Here is a 19,464-nt window from a genome sequence, read left to right as displayed (position 1 = left end):
GTGTTGCTGTGTGGCTGTGGGAACCTGTTCCTAGCAAATGCTGGTTTCTTCCTTTCTTTCTCTTAAAAAAAAAAAATCCCATTACATAATTTAACAATCACTTCATTCCGTAGTGAGATGAAAAGAATTTAGCAGCCTTCAGCTGGAGCTGAATAGAGAAGCAAATTACAGAAATCACTGACATTAGTGCCCGGCTAGAGCAGGATGGTTTCCTACTGAATATTTGAAAGTGTTTTGTCCAATCTAATTTTAAAAGACCAGAGCCACTGGGCTTCCACTGCGTTCTTTGGGAACTATAATTACGTGGCCTAATAGAGCTCAGTGGTAGGACGTGTTCTCCAGCTGATACAGGAGCAATGGGGGCATTCGTAGGAGGTCTGGTCACTGTGTTCTTCAAAATAGGATTTGAGAAAGGGCACGAACATATTTTGCTCACTTGGGAAAATATTTTCTTTCTACCCAAGGATGTTCCTTTGGTCTGTCCTGCTGCCATTGAACTAGGGTTTGCTACATAATGGGATTTTCTTTAACTCTGTGTTATAGAGAATCCCCCAAACACACAATAGTAAGAGAACAATATAATGGACACCCATGTGCCCTAAACTAGCCCCAACAACCCTCCATCATTGACCAGTCCTGCCCCAAACACATGCTCACCCACGTCTTCCCTTCTACTATTATTTCAAAACCAATCTTCTCATCATCTCACTTTTTCTAAGTTCTGGCAAAATATATATAACAAAATTTAGCATATTAACCATTTTAAAATATGTAATTCAGTGGCATGAAGTTCATAGTATTGTACATCTGTTACCACTATCTAGTTCCAGAACTTTTTCATCACCCCAAAAGGAAACTCTGCGCCCATTCACACCATTCCTCCCTCCCCCCGGTACCTGGCAACCACTCATCTGCTTTCTGGATATTTCATGTAAATGGATTTATGCAGTACATAGCCTTTTTGGTCCTTCTCTCAATGAGTATAATGTTTTCAAGATCCATCCATGTTGTGTCAGGCATCAGTACGTCCTTCCTTTCCATAGCAGAATAATACTCTGTTATATGGATAGACCACATTTTGTTATTCATCTGATAGTGGACATTTTGGTTACTTCCACCTTTTGTCTATTGTGAGTAGTGGTGCTTTGAACATTCAGATGCAAGTTTTTGTTTGAATACTTGTTTTCAATTCTTTCGAGCATATGCCTAGAAGGGGAATTGCTAGGTCATATGGCAATTCTGTGTTAACTTATTGTGAAACCATCAAACTGTCTGTGACTGCAACATTTTACATTCCCTCCAACAAGGGTTCCAATTTCTCCACATCCTTGCCAACACATGTTATTTTCTGGCTTTTTTCAAAAATTAAAACTATCCTAGTGGGTAGAAAGTGGTATCTTATTGTGATTTTTATTTACACTTTTTTTAAAAATTCAATTAGCCAACATATAGTACATCATTAGTTTCAGATGTAGTGTTCAGTAATTTATCAGTTGCCTGTAACACCCAGTGCTCATCACACCACATGTCCTCCTTAATGCCTATCACCCAATTACCCCATTGATTTGCACTTTCCTAATGACTGTTGATGTTAGGCATCAGTTCATGTGATTGTTATTTGTGTATCTTCTTTGGAGAAATGTCTATTCAACTCTGTTTCCCATTTTTAAATTATGTTATTTATATTTTTATTGTTGATCTGTAAGTGTCCTTTATATATTCTGGATACTAGACTCTTACTGGGTATATGATTTACAAATACTTTTCCCATTCAGTTGGTTTTCATTTCACTCTCTCCATTGTATGCTTTGATGCACAGAAGTTTTCAATTTTAATGTAACCCACCTTATCTGTTTTTTCTTTTGTTGCCTGTATTTTTATTGTCATAGCTAAGAAACCATTGCCAAGTCCAAGGTCATGGAGATTTCCCTCTATGTTCTCTCCTCAGAGTTTTGTAGTTTCAGCTCTTATATTTAGGTCTCTGATCCATTTTGAGATAATTTTTTGTGTGGTGAGGTCAGGGTTCAACACTAATCATTTACATGTGGATATCCAGTTGTCCCAGCACCATTTATAGAAAAGACCATCATATCATTTTATCCATAGTAATTCAGATAAGAACTTTTTTTTACATAACCACAGTACCATTATCACACTTCAAAAAACCCTCATATTTCCTTAGCATCATCAAATATCTAATCTGTATTCAAAGCTTTAATTGCCTCAAAATTTTGAGATTAAAAAAGAAACCCTCATATCCAGATAAGTTGCATCCCTTGCAGATTGTTGGTATATCTTTTTACTGTTTTTAAGTCTATAGATATCCCCTCCATCTCCTTTTTTCCTTCTTGCAATTTATTTGTTGAAGCAAATGGGTCATTTGCCCTGTGGAGTTTCCTGTGCTGGGTTTTCTCAGTTGTATCCCCATGAGGTAACGTGTTCCTCAGTCCTCTGAATTTTCTGTAATGTGGTAGTTGGAAATAGATGCTTGATCAGATTCTGGGGTTCTTTTGGTTTGTTTTTTGTTATTTGGTTTTGGCCAGGTTCCTTCTTAGGTGATGTTGTTATTCTAATCGAGAGGCAGATGCTGTCTAACCTTACTTTTAGGTTTTTTATGTTAGCAGCCACTGCTCATCAGTGCTTAAATTCATTCGTTTGTCAGGGACTATGAAATAGTGACATTTAATTCTATTATGTCCTCTTCATTTATTACATGGAATGCCTGCATTTTATAAAGAGAAGATTTGCCCCTTTTAATTACTTAATTATCCAGCGCTAAAACTCGTCTAAGAAATTCTTTCCTTCCATTTACCAGTCTCAAAATAAGCCAGTGCCAGTTCCGTTCTTTTTGAGGGCTGTTTGTTAATGCATTTGGGTAAATTTAATATGTTTCAAGCCATTGCAGTTGTTATTCTTACTGATGCTCAAATCATCCCATTTTTGGCCAGTGAGAACCTCTTCAAGTTGACTCTTGAGTTCTTTCTAACATGACCTATGTCTTTAATAGCTTCCTGACTATCACATATGATAATTTCACAGCTCTTATTGGGCTGCAATGTGGTCTTCTGGGGTAGTTCTCAAATTTCCTTACAAAATCTCCTGCGAGGACTTTTTACTTCCACTGGTACTAGAGAAGATGGTAGGGTTTCCCTACCTTTTGTGGAATCATAAGACCAGTCAGAAAAGGCATTGGAAACTCATTCATGAAACTCACTTCATGAGTTTTACTGAGTTTCTACTAGGCATACATGGTGCTGATGTTAAGAATATACATTTGGACAAAGCCAAAGCCGTCAGTGTAATTTCATTATGGGTCCATTTTAGTTCTGTTTCTAGTGTCTAGTCAGAGCTCGATTGCTAAGTATTCTGAATTATTTTCATATAATTATGAAAAAAATATAAGTAGTTAATAATAAGATGCCATTTGTTGGAGACCTTTCCTCTTTCTTTCTTTTCTTTCTTTCTTTCTTTCTTTCTTTCTTTCTTTCTTTTTTTTTTTTAAGAAAGGGGAGAAAGTAAGGAAATGGATGTGTTTCCTAAACCTAGAAAATGAATGTAAAATCAGATGAATTGCTTTTCCTGTCTAGTCTCTATTTCTCCATTAAATAAGGGAGATGATTATTTTCTGCCTATTTGATAAAGTTGCTGAGTGCTGTAATGAGTTTATATTTATAGAGAACTTGAAGCTTTTTGGATGAAAGGTGCTAAATTAAGGCTTATTGTTTATTGAATTTATTTGATGTGTCTAACCTCCTGGGAACATTTGCTGAAGTTAATTAAAAACAGATAGTCTCCACTCTGACAGCTTACAGTGCCACTTACAAACCAATAGCATAAACAGTATATACTTTATTGTCCTAACATCAGGTTGCCTAGAAAACCATAGTTCTTTCAGACAGGGGAATGATCCACTTTTGTAGGAAAGATGAGATCAGTTGCTGGCTAAGAACACAGAGATATTCTCAGATTACATCTGAGCCACCTAGCTGCCCTCATTTTTAAAAATACTTAGAATATGGGGATTTCCCTCAATTTCCAACTATAATTTTCCGGTTGGAAAATTAAAAATAATCTTTCTTTTCCGTCATTTTAGAAAGAAATTAAGATACAAGTTTATGTTTTCCATGCTGTCTTATGATCACTTATTCTCTACAGGAATGGCATTCTAAAGCAGCCAACTGGAATGACTTATGCTTTCTTAACTCAACCCAGTGGAAGCTGTTGAAGTGTAATTATAATAATAGCATGTTTGCTTCCTTTGCCAGTTGGTGATGGAGTTCTGTGGCGCTGGCTCTGTCACTGACCTGATCAAGAACACAAAAGGTAACACCTTGAAGGAGGAGTGGATCGCATACATCTGCAGGGAGATCTTACGAGTAAGTGACGACCGGAGTATCGTGTTGAACTTTGTACCAACCTTCCACTGACATTCACAAAAGCATTGCAGACGTTTTTAAACGTCTTTATTCTAACAGTGATGATGGTAGTGGTAGTTTTGGGGTCTGTTCCCATGGAGGTGAGAGCCGTTCTGAGCAGGCTCTGTGCACTCTCATTTGGAGGGTTGACATTGGGTGACTTCCCTTAGCAAGGGATTCATTTCCCGTGATATTTCCAATTAGAAATCTGATTTTAGATCATAGAGATCAGGTCTCACCTAGGAAATGAATTTCTTGGAGGTATTTTGATTACTCATTTGAATTTTCCATTTGTGAAAGTTTATAACTAGTTTAAGGATTGCGTGACATTGACCATTTTAGCATATAGAACCTAGTTTAACTGATTTTAAATTTAAAAAAGAGTCTTTGAGACTTTGTCACTTAAATTGATCAAAATAGCTAGTCAGGACTATGTCTGTTTGTCCAGTTTTGTCCACTGACCTCAGTCAGGCGATCTGGACGATAGTGTCAAAGTTACTGAGCTCAGTTCAGGGAGAAGAAGGTGAATGGTCATATTTTAGTTCAGTCAGACTAGTTTAATTATCTCTTGCTACCCATATAGAGGCTATGTGTGTTCACTGAGCATTCTTACCAGATGTGCTTGGCGATCTAATTTATTTATAATCCCTACCTTCTTAATCTAAGGGAGTACAAGTTAAAACTATTTTCATGACGTGTCCAAGATACACTTTTGAGAGACAGCTTATGTGCTGTTTACGGATGGATGAATGGAAGACATTAAAAATATTCAAATCACATTAGGACAAAAAAAAAGTGAACCTTAAAAATAATTATTTATAATAGCATAAAAGTCAAATACTTAGAAATAAGTTTACAGAAAGATGTGAATGACTTCTACACTGAAAACCACAAAATATTACTGAGAGAAATTAAAGGAGACCTTAATAAATGAAGGGGTATACCATTTCACAGATAAGAATACTTAATATTATGAAGATGTGATTTCTCCCTGGCTTGATCCATGGTTTCATTGAACTCCCCATCAAAATCCTTCTAGGTATAGCTGTGGATATTGACAAGCTGATTTTTAAAACATTATATGGAAATGCAAAGGGCCAAGAACAGCAAGGCAATCTTGAAGAATAGAGCTGGAGGACTTATGCTGCCAGTTATAGAGACTTATTATAAAGCTACTAAGTAAATAAGACAGAGTGGTATTATCCCAAGAATAGGCAAATGGCCAAGGGAACAGAAGAATCAGGATTCCAGGAACAGACCCACTTCATCTGGACACCTGATTTATGGCAAAAGAAGCGCTACAGGCCATGGGGAAGGGGTGCTCTTATCATTAAATAGTGCTTGATCAATTGAAGAGTCATGGGAAAACATGAAACTTGATACCTGCTTCATACCATATTCAAAAATTAATTCCAGCTGGATTAGAGATATAAATGTAAAAGATACAAAAACATAAATAAATAAAGCTCTTAAGAGCAAACATAGGATAAAACCTCCATGGCTTGGGTGGGCAAAAAAGATTTCTGATTCAGAACACGACAAAATTTGAGCGGGAAACAAGGGGGTATGGTTGCTGCTGTCCTTCAAATCTGACATTTATTTTCGAGTGTTGAGGTGCTTTTGTGTAAACTTCATTTGAATTTCTGACTTAGAATTTCACTCATTTAGAGAAAGCACAAGGGATTATTTTAGGCGTCCAGACCACCCAGTGGGGCCAAGAATCTGTCTCCGGTGCTGGTCCTGCAATACACCTTTCTGCTCTGCTGGGGACCCATGGATGGGGAGCCCTGGGGATCAGCCATGGGTCTGAAAGCAGCTGATGTTTCAGCCTATGAGTATCTCTCAGTACCTTATTAGAGTGTGTTTCTTCCAATACATTTTCCCAAAAGATATTGGCATTTGAGGTAAGGTGACTCACTGGAAGGGACATTCAGTGACAAGCAGTTTCAGAGATAGCCTCCCATGCGCCGTATGGTCTCATTAGCTACACTGTTTGGCTCACTTACGTGCTCTACCCACTTCCAACCACTTTGCTAGTGAAGGAGTGTGGGGGTCTTCTGTCCCTCCAAGTGCTCACGGCATGTGCGTAAGCTGGAAAACCATACACTTTATTCTGCTTGACGCCTACCTTGAGCGGAACTGACTAGAGAGGAAAGGTCATTTTTTTAAAACCCAAACCAGCGATTCAATTTCTCACATAGTTTGTGTTTACTGATCTTCCTGAATGTACACATGGATCTTTCTGGGGCATCCAGATTCTCATGCTGAGTGTTTTCAACAAAAGAATTCAGATATTTAGTTTTGTTTCTTTTTGTGTCCACCTCATCTTTCCATGCCAGCGTTTTTTCGTTATGGAGGAAAATTAAAAGTACAGAAAAGTATAAGTAATAAAATGACAATACTTAAGTATACAGTGCCTTGAATTAGCAAATGTTAGCATAACATAATTTGCTTCTAGACTCCGATTTGGGATTACTTTGAGAAACGTATCACTACCTTAGAGCAAGTCCGTAGGTTTCAGAACTCACGCCATAAATAAGCCAAAGAGGAAGTAATTCATGGAGAAATGGAACACAGTCAGGTTTGGATGTCACCAAATAATTATTTTATACAATGAACACAAAGTCACAAATATCATAAAGCGTTAAGGTAACAGTGACGGGTGCCAATAAAGGAACTAGAAACTATTGTTTTCTTTTTTTTAATGTGAGCCCCATTGGCTAAAGACAATGGGAGATTTCTTGTCAGCTCTGAGAAATACTATATTGTGCTTAATTAAAAGTATATGATATAATGTAACTTTTAACTATTTTTTTTCTTCCAAGTTTTTATTTAAATTCAAGTGAGTTAACACAGACTGCAGTATTGGTTTCAGGAGTCAAATTTAGTGAGCAACTTTTAACTCTCAAATATTGCTAAAAAAGAAAAAAAGCGGAGGACTTCGTTAAAGCAGGTTAGTTTTCTGCACAGAGATGATAGATGTTCCTCTTACAAACTAGCAGATGCAGGCAATCCTCACTTTTCCTAGCAGTGTTAGCTAAAACTCGTGCATGCCAGAACCGCGTCATTGTTCTCGTGGGTCCGTGCTACCTGAGACCACGGCCGATATGCAGGCAGTTCATTTAATCCAGCAGCATGCACTGCAAAGACTGCTTCTGTATTTCCGTTTATATTGATCAATTGCCTAGTTTAGAAATGCACTATACACACGTGGAAGACGAGTATGATAATGCAAGTTCAAAAAAAAAAATAAAGAACGTATGAGTGAGTTTACATCTTTTTTGGATCATTGACAACCCAAATAATTTATTTGCATTTGGCTTATGTTCCCGTTAACCCTTCTCAACTTCCTGCTACTCCAGGGGCTGAGTCATCTGCACCAGCATAAAGTGATTCATCGAGATATTAAAGGGCAGAATGTCTTGCTGACTGAGAATGCAGAAGTTAAACTAGGTAAGAACAGAATCCAGTGAGCCTAGGAATTGAAGGCATCGATAAGACTATTTCAACAGCTGGTTGGTTTTTGTTGTCGTTTTGTTTTGTTTTTAATGAATGTAAATTTGTCACTGAATGTGGAGGTCATTGTACTAAAGTATGAGAAGGAAAATGTTTCTTTGTCTATTTCAAAACATTTTCTAAAAGCACTTGAGGAGTGAACTGATACACAATATGGCAGACAGGACCATTTGCTTACTACGCAGAAGTAACTGAGGGTTTCTTAAGCAAAAGCCATTTAGACTGGAAGTGACTGACCTTGCAATGGTTTCCTGTATCTCACCATTTGTTTACTTTGTTGCTGCTATAACAGAACAGTGATGACCCATTTTTTTACTGAAAAATACCCACAGTTAGACGTATTTAGAATAATGAATTCCTGCTATATTCCCATATGTTTTAAGTTCTATTTACATCGACTTCATTATTACCTAGGGCACCTGTACAAAAGAGGTGTTCGGTATTTTCTTTGTAAGCATGCTGGTTCTCCTACTTCTGTGTGCTGGAGTTACCAGTGAGGGAACCCTTTTCCTTGGTGCTGGGACTGTCCAGATAGGTAGAGAATCTCCGCACGCTGCACAGACTCCACCTGCTTAGTGTCAATGAGTAAGAGCATGGATTGACAGCCAGCCTAGGATGTGCCTGGGATTGTCGTCTAGAAAGGAGTTATTGGCCATATGATTGTTTATTTTCAAAGAGATTGAAATACGTCCTATGTTTATATCCCAAACATGTGTTCTTGCCTTTTTGTTAAAATATATAATTTCCATTTTTTCTCAGCATTTGGGGCCAAAATCTCATGAATATTCCCTTTTAAAACAAAAGCATACTTTACTTAGGGAAGGCGTGTGTGTGTGTGTGTGTGTGTGTGTGTGTGTGTGTACATATGTTTGTATGGACTGCCTAGATAATGTATCCTCAGAATATTCACTCATCACTAATTAACAGTCACTTGTTGAGAGAATATTATGTCAGGCCCTGTACACACTTTTATATCACAGCAACCTTATGTAAGTAAACATCATCACCCTCATTTTATAAATTTGGAAACTGAAGCTTAAAGAAGTTGATCTGCTAGCCCCAGGTCACATCACTAGTAAGTGGCAGAAATGGGGTGCAGACTTAGGCAGTCTGACTCCAGAAACTTGGCTCTTAACCACTTTCTTTGCATCCCCGAAGTACTATCTTCTATGGTAAACTGGCTGGCTTTTGATTTAACACCTGTGTTTGGTCCCTACGGACCCTTGGTTTAACCAAACACAACATTTTGGGCTTTCCTCATTGGTACACTTTATCCATTAATACATGCATTTTAAAAGTAGACTTTCACAATAGCTAAAAGGAGAAGCTACCCGAGTTGGCCATCAACAGATGAGCGGGTAAACACAACATGGCGCCTATGTACAGTGGAATATTGAGCCTTAAAAAGTTAGGAAACGCTGACTCATGCTCTAACATGGATGACCTTTGAGGACATTATGCTAATTGAAATAAGCCAGTCACACAAAGACAAATACTGTATGACTCCACTTATATGAGGTAGCTGTAGGAGTCCAGATTTATAGAGACCGAAAGTAGAATGGTGCTTGCCAGGGGCTGGGGAGAGGGGAAGATGGAGAGTTACTATTTAAATGAGTACAGAATTTCAGTTTGGGAAGATGAAAGCGTTCTGGAGTCGGACGGTGGTGATGGTGGCCCAACAATGTGAACGTATGTAATGAGATAGACTGTACACTTAAGAATGACTAAAATTATACGTTTTGTGATATGTTTATTTTGTCGCAGTAAAAAAAAAAAATGCACATTCGTTTTATCACCATGTAAGGATCATAGATTTTATTCATTTGTCTTCTCTTAAATAGTGGACTTCGGCGTCAGTGCCCAGCTCGATCGAACAGTGGGCAGGAGAAATACCTTCATTGGGACCCCTTACTGGATGGCACCCGAAGTCATTGCTTGTGACGAAAACCCAGACGCCACCTACGATTTCAAGGTATGACTTCTTCATTGTTTGAAAACTGCGCCTCATGTCTCGTCCTGAGTCTTGCAGTGGGAGAATTCTCACGTGCCTTTGGGCCTATGATTTATGTAATCCAGAGGGAGAACTGAAAAGCCTTATTCGAATTCAAAATGATAAGACACTCAAGTGAGAGTCTTTTCCATGAATTCACCCATTTTTTTCTGATTGCCTCTTTGTCAAAAAATGTTGAAACCGTTTTCTATATTGTCTTGAACTTACTCTTGTTTCTTATTAGAGAATAGATTTCTTATGAAGGTGTTGAATCACTATATTGCACACCTGAGACTAATATTACACTGTATGTTAACTGGCATTTAAATAAAAACTTAAAAATAGATAACAAATTTCTATTTTGATTATAGTTTATATTGTTAGCAATATATATATATATATATATTCTGAGAGCTTTTTATGTTAAAAAAAAAAGCCAGTTTGTTGTCTTGGGTCATCTTTTTCTGATTAAAAATAGGCTTCCTCATTTCTCCATTGCTCAAAGTTTAATATTGAAGTTTCTTTTCAAGGAGAGCAAATGGAACGGGATGTTGGTACCTACTTCATGTTATTTCTGTAGCCTGTCATGCTGTTTCATTGAAATTTGATTTGTGGCTTGTTACTTTGTATCATAAACTGGCAATTTGCTAATAAATTCAAAGCAGTGTTTAAATAGATGGTGACAGTTGTCCCCTTCTCCAGGAAGCCCCCTTCTTTTCCATTCTGCTAGCCCGTAATCAAACATAATTTGGGATTACTATCCCATTGATAGCTGCAATGTCAGGTGACAGTATTGTCAGGAATGGAGGCTGAAAGTTTAGACGTGAAAATTGGAGGCAAATGGGATGTAGGAACTGTGGGTTTTCAGTGCAATAGATGGAGAGATACGCTGTGGTCTTCGTATAAGCCACAGCACAAACTTGGGCAACATCTGATACTGCCCAGGCTGGTTTCACAGGTGTGTGGACTTTTCACCAAAGGATTTTAGCGGGGACCTCCACATGCCCTCCTCTTGCAGATGGGACGCTGAGGCCAGAAGCCTTTTCAAGTGCACACCAAGTTACTGGGCTTCTCAGAGTTGGGACTTGAACCCACATCTTCCAACTCTCTTTTCAGAAGATTACCAGTATATAACCCCGCTCCTCTATGATGTACTCCTATATAAATCTCCAGCTTACCCACAAAACAGCTTCCGCACAGTATATTTGAAGAGTTTCTCTTTTAAAGAACATTTTTAGTTCTCCACATGTGGGGTTATTATTGCAATCAGGTCACAAAGATGCCAACATTGCAATGTCTTCGGGACCCAGGATCTCAGGGCATCGACAACATTTTTTGCCTCTTTGGAGAAATGGAAGCTGAAAGTCTAAAACCAAAATAATCTCCTGTAAATGTCTTCCTTCTCTCAAAGTTAGTCACTGTCATAACCTGACAACAATCTGTCTGAAAACAGCTGCCACGTTAAAAATTAATCTCTTGCCAAAATAAATGTCATTTATTTAAACTGCTAATGATAAGCACACTTAAATAATTTAATTTGCAGATCCCTTCAGAGGAGCCACTACAAAATATACGTCCCAGACCAGACGTGTGTATCATAATTGCCTATAAGCAATTCTTCAAACAATAGTTATACTTAACAAGAACTAACTAGTTTGCTTCTGGGCCACAGATATTTTTGACTGCTTTATAATGTACCGTAGAGAATCAGGGTGTTTCAAACGTTTACCCTTGGTTTAGCCTTCTAACTGTTCTGAGTGGCTGTACTATATGTGGGACTTATTTTTGGTGACATAAAATCGATCCCTGTGACTTAGAGGTTGTCAGTAAGGTAGAAGAGGACTGACTTCTGGCGAAGCCAAAGCCTAGAATTATATTGATACCTTGGTCCTCTTTCCTCAGATTAATGCTAAGGAATATAGTTTGGGATCAGTGAAAGAATTTGGAGCCCAATGCACAATTCTAGGAGTGGACAAAGCCTGGTGTAAGAGTAACCATGGGGGGCCTCATGCTGCATGGGGTGATTTCAGAGGTTCTGGAAGGTCTGTGTGACTATATAAGAAATCCTGCTGAAAGAACATTAGTCATTTAGACCTTAGTGAGAGTTACTTTATTAGGATTGTTATGAGTGCGAGTGTTACGAGAGGAGGACGAAGCCCTGGCAAGAATTGAGCCTCCCTCGTCATTTTCATGGGTACAGGAACGGGCAGGACAAAAGGGTGAATTAGGAAGACTGGGCAGATAGGAAGGTTTGCGTGTTCCTTGAAGATTTATTTCAATCGCTTCACACTTTTACAGTGGACCAGAGAGGCACGCTTCTGGAAATATAATCTTTATACTTCTTTCTTGGCACCAGATTTTATCCTTTCTTCTGTTCACCGTTCTTAGGAATGTGGTCTGTCGCCAGGAGACAACTTGACAATATGTTGCCTTTCAAAACCATTTCTTCATTCACTCAGCACGTATTTATTAAATGCCCACCACGTGTAGAGAATGAGCCAAGCTGCATCTGTACCTGCAGCTGCTGACACATAAAGTTCGTTTGCAACCCCATCAAGTTCAGGCGTTTGGTACGGTGCATCCGTGGTCCGCTGGACCCGGCGTATCTCCCAGCCTTGGAAACTTACGTCAGTACTTTGGGCTTTACTTTCCACCTAGGGGGTATGTTTGCAATAAAAGACGACTTGAAACCTACCAGGCTTTGTTAGATTTCACAGAAGCCCTTCCTTGAAAATAAAGACCAATGTAAGAGAAAAATATAGTTTTATTATTTGATTTATTGTTTATTGATTATGAGCTACTATTTGAGATATCTTGAGATATCTACTATATAAGATCTCTTTAAAGACTGCTATGGAGCACTGGGTGTTATACGCAAACGGTGAATCATGGAACACTACATCAAAAACTAATGATGTATTATATGGTGACTAACATAACATCATAAAATTAAAAAAAAAAAAGACTGCTATAGAGTTTTCTAAAAACTACAGTAATTCAATAAAAGAAAGGTCTCTGTAGGAAGGTAGTCTGAAGAGGTCGTGCTTTTCAGTGCAATCTGGTTTTGTCTGATAGCTACCAGGCATGGTGAGTAACTGATGGAAAATAACCCCTCTCCAAAGGAGGAGCACCAGAATCTCATATGCCTGGTGTGTTCACTTTCCCCTAGAGGCCCTTCCTTTCTTGTTTTCAGAAATTCTGTCAAAACACTTCAAGCAAAAGGAAAGGTTTCATTTCCCTGATAAGTATGTGGGGCAATAATGGGAGCTTTCTCATTTAATAATAAGCATTCAAAAGATTTAAAATTAATAAAATTGTTCAAAATTCCTAAGCTGTTTAAACTGTTATTTTTGAAATTTGAATTTCAGTTCAGTTGGATGGGAATTGTCAAGTATTTTATAGCCCTGTGTATCTATGTATCTGTGTAACTACTCACTGTACTTTATAGCCCTGTGTATCTATGTATCTGTGTAACTACTCACTGTATTCTATAGCCCTGTGTATCTATTGCTTTAACAGAACTGCTCACTAATGAAAGTTCTCTGCAGCCAAATTCTCAGAGATAGGGAACTGGTGGAATAAGGCCAAGAGCATCTGGCCAGTGGAATACCATGCAGCCGTTTGAGCGATGGGGCAGCGTGCGTGCTGAAGTTGGACAGATCCCAGGATAGAGTGTTAGACGCAAAGAGCAGCTCACGGTGTATATAGTACACGTGATCTTGTCTCACTCGCCCGTGCCCTATGGATATATGACATGGGAGTGAAGAGCTTAAAATTTTTATTTTATGTATTTTTATATTTTTATATATATTTTATTTTATATATATTTTTGTCCTGCCCCCCCCCAATAAACTGACCTTGCTTTTATATTAAATTAGTAAAGTAAGAGAAGTCTGGTAAAACGGCATAGCCCCTCACCCCACCCCGCACTCCCCCATCCTCTGGCCAGACTTGCACTATGTTGTGTATTAGTCACCTCAACTCTACTTAGGAGACTTCGCGCACAGTTCATTTGCAGCCATCGGTGTCTGCTCCAGGGCTTGGGTGAGTATTGTCCTCAGGCTGTAGAGTGAGCACTCATGCTCCTATGTTACAGATAACTGGCTTTAATCAGGCAGGATGGAAGGAGAAATCTCGACCCGTCGGGCGTCACCCAGAGTCATGCAGGGGGTGATGCGAGAGGACAAAATTCAGATTGCAGAACGAGATTTGCATTCTCAAGCAAGGCCTGGCCTCCGTCTGCTGACAGTCACATCAGCCCCGCCCCCAGTTCGGAAGGAGGGAAGGATGATACAGACACCGTGTTATTATCACCAGTAAGAAGCTGAAATTGCTATTAAATGCATTCCTTGTGGCTCCGCGTTCCCAGCGACCTGTCTAAGGGTCCTCAGTGGGACACAGCCGCGCCCCCTCCGCCCCCTCCCGTGCGTCCCCAGCTGAAGGTAGTAAAGCTATTCTACTGTTTCCCCTTGGGTCGGATAACACATGCAGATGAACAAGGCACTTGTTTTATGTGGGAAATGGAATTATTCATGACTCCCTGTGCTTGAACATACCCCCCCACCGATCCTACGTGACTCGCCACCTTGGCTCTTCATGTAGAATGTAGAGTACAGGTGTATGGTGTAGTGAATCAGAGTGCAGCTTTCGAAGTCAGACAGGACTGGTTTGAAATGTAGACTTTGCCTCCTGTTTGCTCTGCCACCTAGGGAAGTTATTTAACCTTCCCGAGCCTCTGTGAAATGGGAGTAATAAATCGGGTATCACAAGGTTGCATTGAAATGACCAGACACGCACAGAGGAAAGAATTCGGTGCCTGACCCTTGGTAGCTCCTCCGCGCATGACAGCTACTATTTGTGTCTGCGTGTCATAGGAAGGTACTGCTATTTGGGGTCTTTTTTTTTTTTTTAACCTAAAAAAGCCAGCGCCACCATATGAGTCAAACCCCATATTTGTATTACACACCTTTAGTTGTCTGCTTATGTTGAGTCAGAATCTGCTTCTCCAACACTTCTACCTCCTTAGGGCCTGCGCCCAATAAATACAATTTCCTTTTTCCAGCTAGAACATTCCTACAAAGAGAATAACAGTAAGTCGCAATGGAAGACTGTTTTCTGGTCCTTGAGACTTGGTAGAGTCGACTAGCCTAGTTGTGCCTGTTATTAAGCTATTGTCTGTCAAGTCTACACTGCCTTGCTACCCTGTGCTTTGGGATAATGGTGCCAGCACTCAGCAAACCCCACTTCTGCCTGTCCATCTGCCTTCTTATGAGGCTCTGCCAGGAAAGGGAGACCTCAAGGCCAGAGGACGCAGGGCTCGCCCTTTCCTTCTTCCCATAAGCTGTCCGCATCATCTCAGTGACTTCTTTGAGAGCCATGAAGTGGCAGAGCCCACTGCCACCGTTCCTGACCCCGGTGTGCTGGCTGCACTGCCAGTCACTGATACCGATGCCGGTGCTTGTGAAATACCCACTATTTGCACTGCATTGTGTTAAGCACTGTGCGTGTGTGTGTGTGTGTGTGTGTGTGTATCTCACCTTATTGAGTTCTGGTATTAACCCTGCAAGACAAGTGTTCTCTTCACGTTCTAGGTGAGGAAATGGGCTCCGAGGAGTTAAGTGGCTTGCAAGCTAGTTGTCAGAGCTGAGAGTCAAATCTAGATCTGTCTGTCTGTCTAGCGTGAGCTCTGTCTGCCTCTTCATGTGCACGGGGGGCTCTTTACCATGCGCCTGTAACCCTCTCTTTCCTTGTGTGATTGGTTGAGCCATCTGCAAGTGTCCTTTTCTTCATGGGTTGGGCAGCCTCGCCCCAAAAAGAATGCTCTTTTGCTCTGTTCGGGTTGCCAGCTGACCCCCCACCAGCCAGAATTGCGTGCTCGCCTCTGCCTTCTCAGAGGCGCTAGAATTTGTCTCTGTTGCATTTGCAATGCACACAGGACTGGGCTATTAATCATGCCACAGGCCAGGCTGCACAGAGCCTCTGGAATAATGAATTACCCAGCTCCTGCCAAAATGAGTCACACCATGGCCACAAAGGAAACTTATCTCTCCCTGACTCTCTCCCCATCTTGTTCCTCCCTCTTCGCTTTCTCGTCTCCTGTGATCTGTCTTGCCAGTTGTAATTGGAACATTTTCTCCCGTATTTAAGTTCTGAAGTGTCTTTGGGACTTGCTAATGTATCCAAAGGCTTAAAACAAGTCCCGTCAAGGACGTTTATTGCTGTCTAGCTTGGGCAGTTAAGTGTAGCTTACAAGCAGCTCTGGGTATATATGGCCAGGAATATAAATATTCCTTTTGGAAAAAAAGAGAACCCCAGCAAAAAAAAAAAAAAAAAAAAAAAAAAAAAAAATCCTAATGATGATATCAAATGAGGGCTTAAAGAAGAAGCAATTTCTGGCCTGGTCATGTGACAGAGGTTGCACAGGACTTGGGATGGTGTGACCTTTGGTTTGAAGGGGTTGTTTTGGGGTTTTGGGGGGGAACCTTCTAAGGGGGATCTGAGATGATGTGTCCTGAGTAAGAGAAACCTCTCTCTTCACTGATTCTTACTGCTTCCTGTGGGGTAGAACCAGGATCACCTAACACCTGGGACCTCTCCACTTTCCTACTGCTGGAGTATGTTCCCTCAGATTATTGTTGTATACATATGATAACTAAGGAACGCTTTCAGCTGTACTTATGTCTCTTACATCGTCTGAAGTCTGGAGGCAGGCCGTCCAGGCTTGGTGTAGTGGCTCGTTGATGTATTCAAAACCCAGGCTCCTACCATGCTGCCCTGTCCTAATGAATTTGTTGACTTCCTGCCTCATGGTTGCAAGATGGATGCTGTAACTCTGGATATCATGTTTCTATTCAAGGCGCTAAGAAGCAGGAAAGAGTTGTCAAGACACCAGCTGTATTGGTCACTCGTATTGGGAAAAACAAAAGCTTGCCCTGATTCTCCCGGAGGACATTCACCTGTGTGTTATTGGCCAGAACTCTGTCCCATCCTTACCAGCCATTCTTAGCTGTAGGGGAGTCTGGATAAACAAGTTTAGCTTTCCTGTACTCTGAGGTGGAGGCAGCGAGGGAAATGGGGACTGAAAATGCCCGTGGGGTTAGCCAACAAACAAGGCCTGCCACAACCAGAGAGAGGGTCTCATAGAAGACTGTATTGGGCAAGCACAGGCAGTCCCACCTAACAGTAGAGAAGAGGGAAATTCATATGCTTGAGCTTACAGTGTGCCTGAGACAGTGCCAGGCAGCAGACCTGCGTGCGTGCCTGTCCCAGTGAGCCCTGTTGTACACTGAGGAAGCTAAGCTCTGAGCAGTGTTCTGCAGGTAGTTAGGAATCTGGATTTGAATCCAGACCCGTCTGACTTCAAAGACTGTTCACGCTGCCTCTGGGAAGTTGAGGCCAGCACCGGTCTTGGGGTGTCTTAGCACCTTCATTGCGTCTCCAGCACCTCCTGTTACCCATAAACAAAGTAGGAATTAGGAACAATTCTTTTATGGGCCCCTCATCAGTTTTATTTGGAAGATGAATATTCAGGTTTTCACGGCATCATGACAGTTAAAAGAGGAGTGGCCCAGGAGGCAGGAGACCCAGCTCTGCTCCAAACCCGGTGCTGAGATGCTCTGTGGTCTTGCGTAAGTCCTTTCCCTTTGTCTGTGAAATGGAAGGTTGGAGATGCCCTATGAGGAGTCTGACAGTCCTAGGACATAGGTTTTGCTCCTTTCCCTCATGCGTCTTTTGTTTGTTCACTCATTCAACAGTTATTTCTTAAGTGCCGACTGTGTGCTGGACGCTGCCTTATGCATTTGGAATATACCAGATAAAACAAAGATCCCTGCCCTTGTGGATCTTATGTTCTATCTAGTTTGTGTGTGTTGGGGGCAGGGACACAATTAGATTAGCACCATGTAGATTAGGGATGAGCAAATGACACAGATGTGAGAAGAAGATTCGATCTCTGGGGGACAAAGTGGGAAAAGGGACGGGGTCTGGCAGGGCCGGGGAGACATTCAAGGGTCAGCATTGAAAACACAGCATTTGAGCAAAGACTGCGGAGAGCTACGGTGTCAGCCAGCACACAATTAGGGTTGTGGCTGCAGGCAGAGGGGATAACTAAAGCAAAGACTTGGAGGCAGACGTTTGCGTGGATTTTCTGCGCGGTTTTTCCCCATCTGAGGACTGACCTGGAGCCCTTCTCACCCCAGCCCCGTCATTCTCTTTCAGAAGTCTTGGCCTTCAGTTGGCTTTCAAACCAGCTCAAACTTCCAGGAGTTGAAGGCCACTTAGGTTTGACCCTGCTGTGGCCCTTAAGGACAGAGAACCTGGCCACCACCTTTATATTTGCACCTCATTGCACATGACAGAAACACTCGATTTCTGGGGATAGAGGGAAGATGGGAGAACCACCAAGTCCTAGAGATACTGAAATCTTATCAAAATAGCACAGCCCACCATTTCTAGACTATTCCTGCTGTGTTTGCTGTTTAATGCCTCCTGCACTGTGAGTGACTCAGTGTTTTTGTCATGTTCTCAAATGATTGTCTGTGTTAATCAACCCTAAAACCCCAGGTACGAGAGAGCTGCATTTTCTGCTTTACCAGTTACTGCTCCTGAGTCAGCCTGTGGTCATGGGCTGGGCCTTCCTCATTAGCTGCAGATGGGCCTCACTAAGCAAGGCCAGGAGCCTGCAGGAAAACTCAGTCACTTGCAGGGCTGTGCAAATGTGTGTGTGTGTGTGTGTGTGTGTGTGTGTGTGTCTTATGACAACTTTGAGCCCATCTTGAAATGTTACAAAGAGAAAGGATGAGAGTTGCCTTCCTGAGTTGTGTTCTAAGCAGAGAGGTGACTCGGGATCTGAGAACAGTCGTATTGTGCAGGTGTGTTTTTATCCCAAGTTGAACTGAGAACATGTAACATGTGAATAGATTGATAAGCTCATGAATTAAAAGAATCTCCCCTTGGTCCTAATATGGGGTTAGTGTGTGTCCCAGGCACCTACTCTGAAATAGATGACACTCCAGGCAAGAGGCTAGACCCCCAGAAAGCCCCCTCCATGTATGTGAGGGCCTCTGTCCAAATACTGAACAGGGCTGACTGTCACTCGGGATACTGAGAAGTTTAGTTCTGGGCAGTGGCTCAGCATGGATTTCATAGTCCCTTTTCTAGGTATACCTCCTTTCTTATGGCCTTGACATTTGATGGGAATAGCAAGGAAACTTAACTTTGATCTCTGTAATCTGCATGAGGTTATAGGAGAGAATTCGGCATAACATACAAAATGCAGGATATATTGAAAATGAATGGGGGATGAAAGTCCTCATCAGGATTGTAGGCCATTGAACCAAATTCCACATTGTGTGTCCTTACCAATCTGCTGGGACGTTGAAGCAGCAAGCCTCTCTTCTGGGGTTTCCTAACCTGGTTTCCCCCTTCTTTTGATTTGCTCCCTCCTATGCAATTCTTAGGGACAACCGAGCCATACACACGGAGTGAAGGATCAGCATACTGTTGCAGGTACAGATTGCACAGGCAGGGGTAAAAGCATTAATC

The 19,464-nt window shown here is 41.1% G+C and overlaps 1 protein-coding gene across 9 annotated transcripts in view; it reads left to right on the top strand.

The window, feature by feature from the left end:
* The window catches only part of TNIK (TRAF2 and NCK interacting kinase), a 475,440-nt gene that overhangs the window by 348,743 nt on the left and 107,233 nt on the right, over window positions 1-19,464 (top strand). For all 9 annotated transcript variants that reach the window (XM_057306485.1, XM_057306490.1, XM_057306488.1 and 6 more), the window contains 3 exons: window positions 4,266-4,376; window positions 7,778-7,868; window positions 9,773-9,903. In XM_057306485.1, coding sequence (XP_057162468.1) covers window positions 4,266-4,376; window positions 7,778-7,868; window positions 9,773-9,903 — 333 coding nt within the window. The remainder of the gene's footprint in view (window positions 1-4,265; window positions 4,377-7,777; window positions 7,869-9,772; window positions 9,904-19,464) is intronic.

Source organism: Ursus arctos, unplaced genomic scaffold, assembly GCF_023065955.2.
Source record: "Ursus arctos isolate Adak ecotype North America unplaced genomic scaffold, UrsArc2.0 scaffold_4, whole genome shotgun sequence".
Classification (NCBI taxonomy): Eukaryota; Metazoa; Chordata; class Mammalia; order Carnivora; family Ursidae; genus Ursus; species Ursus arctos.
The sequence above is the reverse complement of the archived record's forward strand: the minus strand, read 5'-3'. Positions and strand labels throughout refer to the sequence as shown.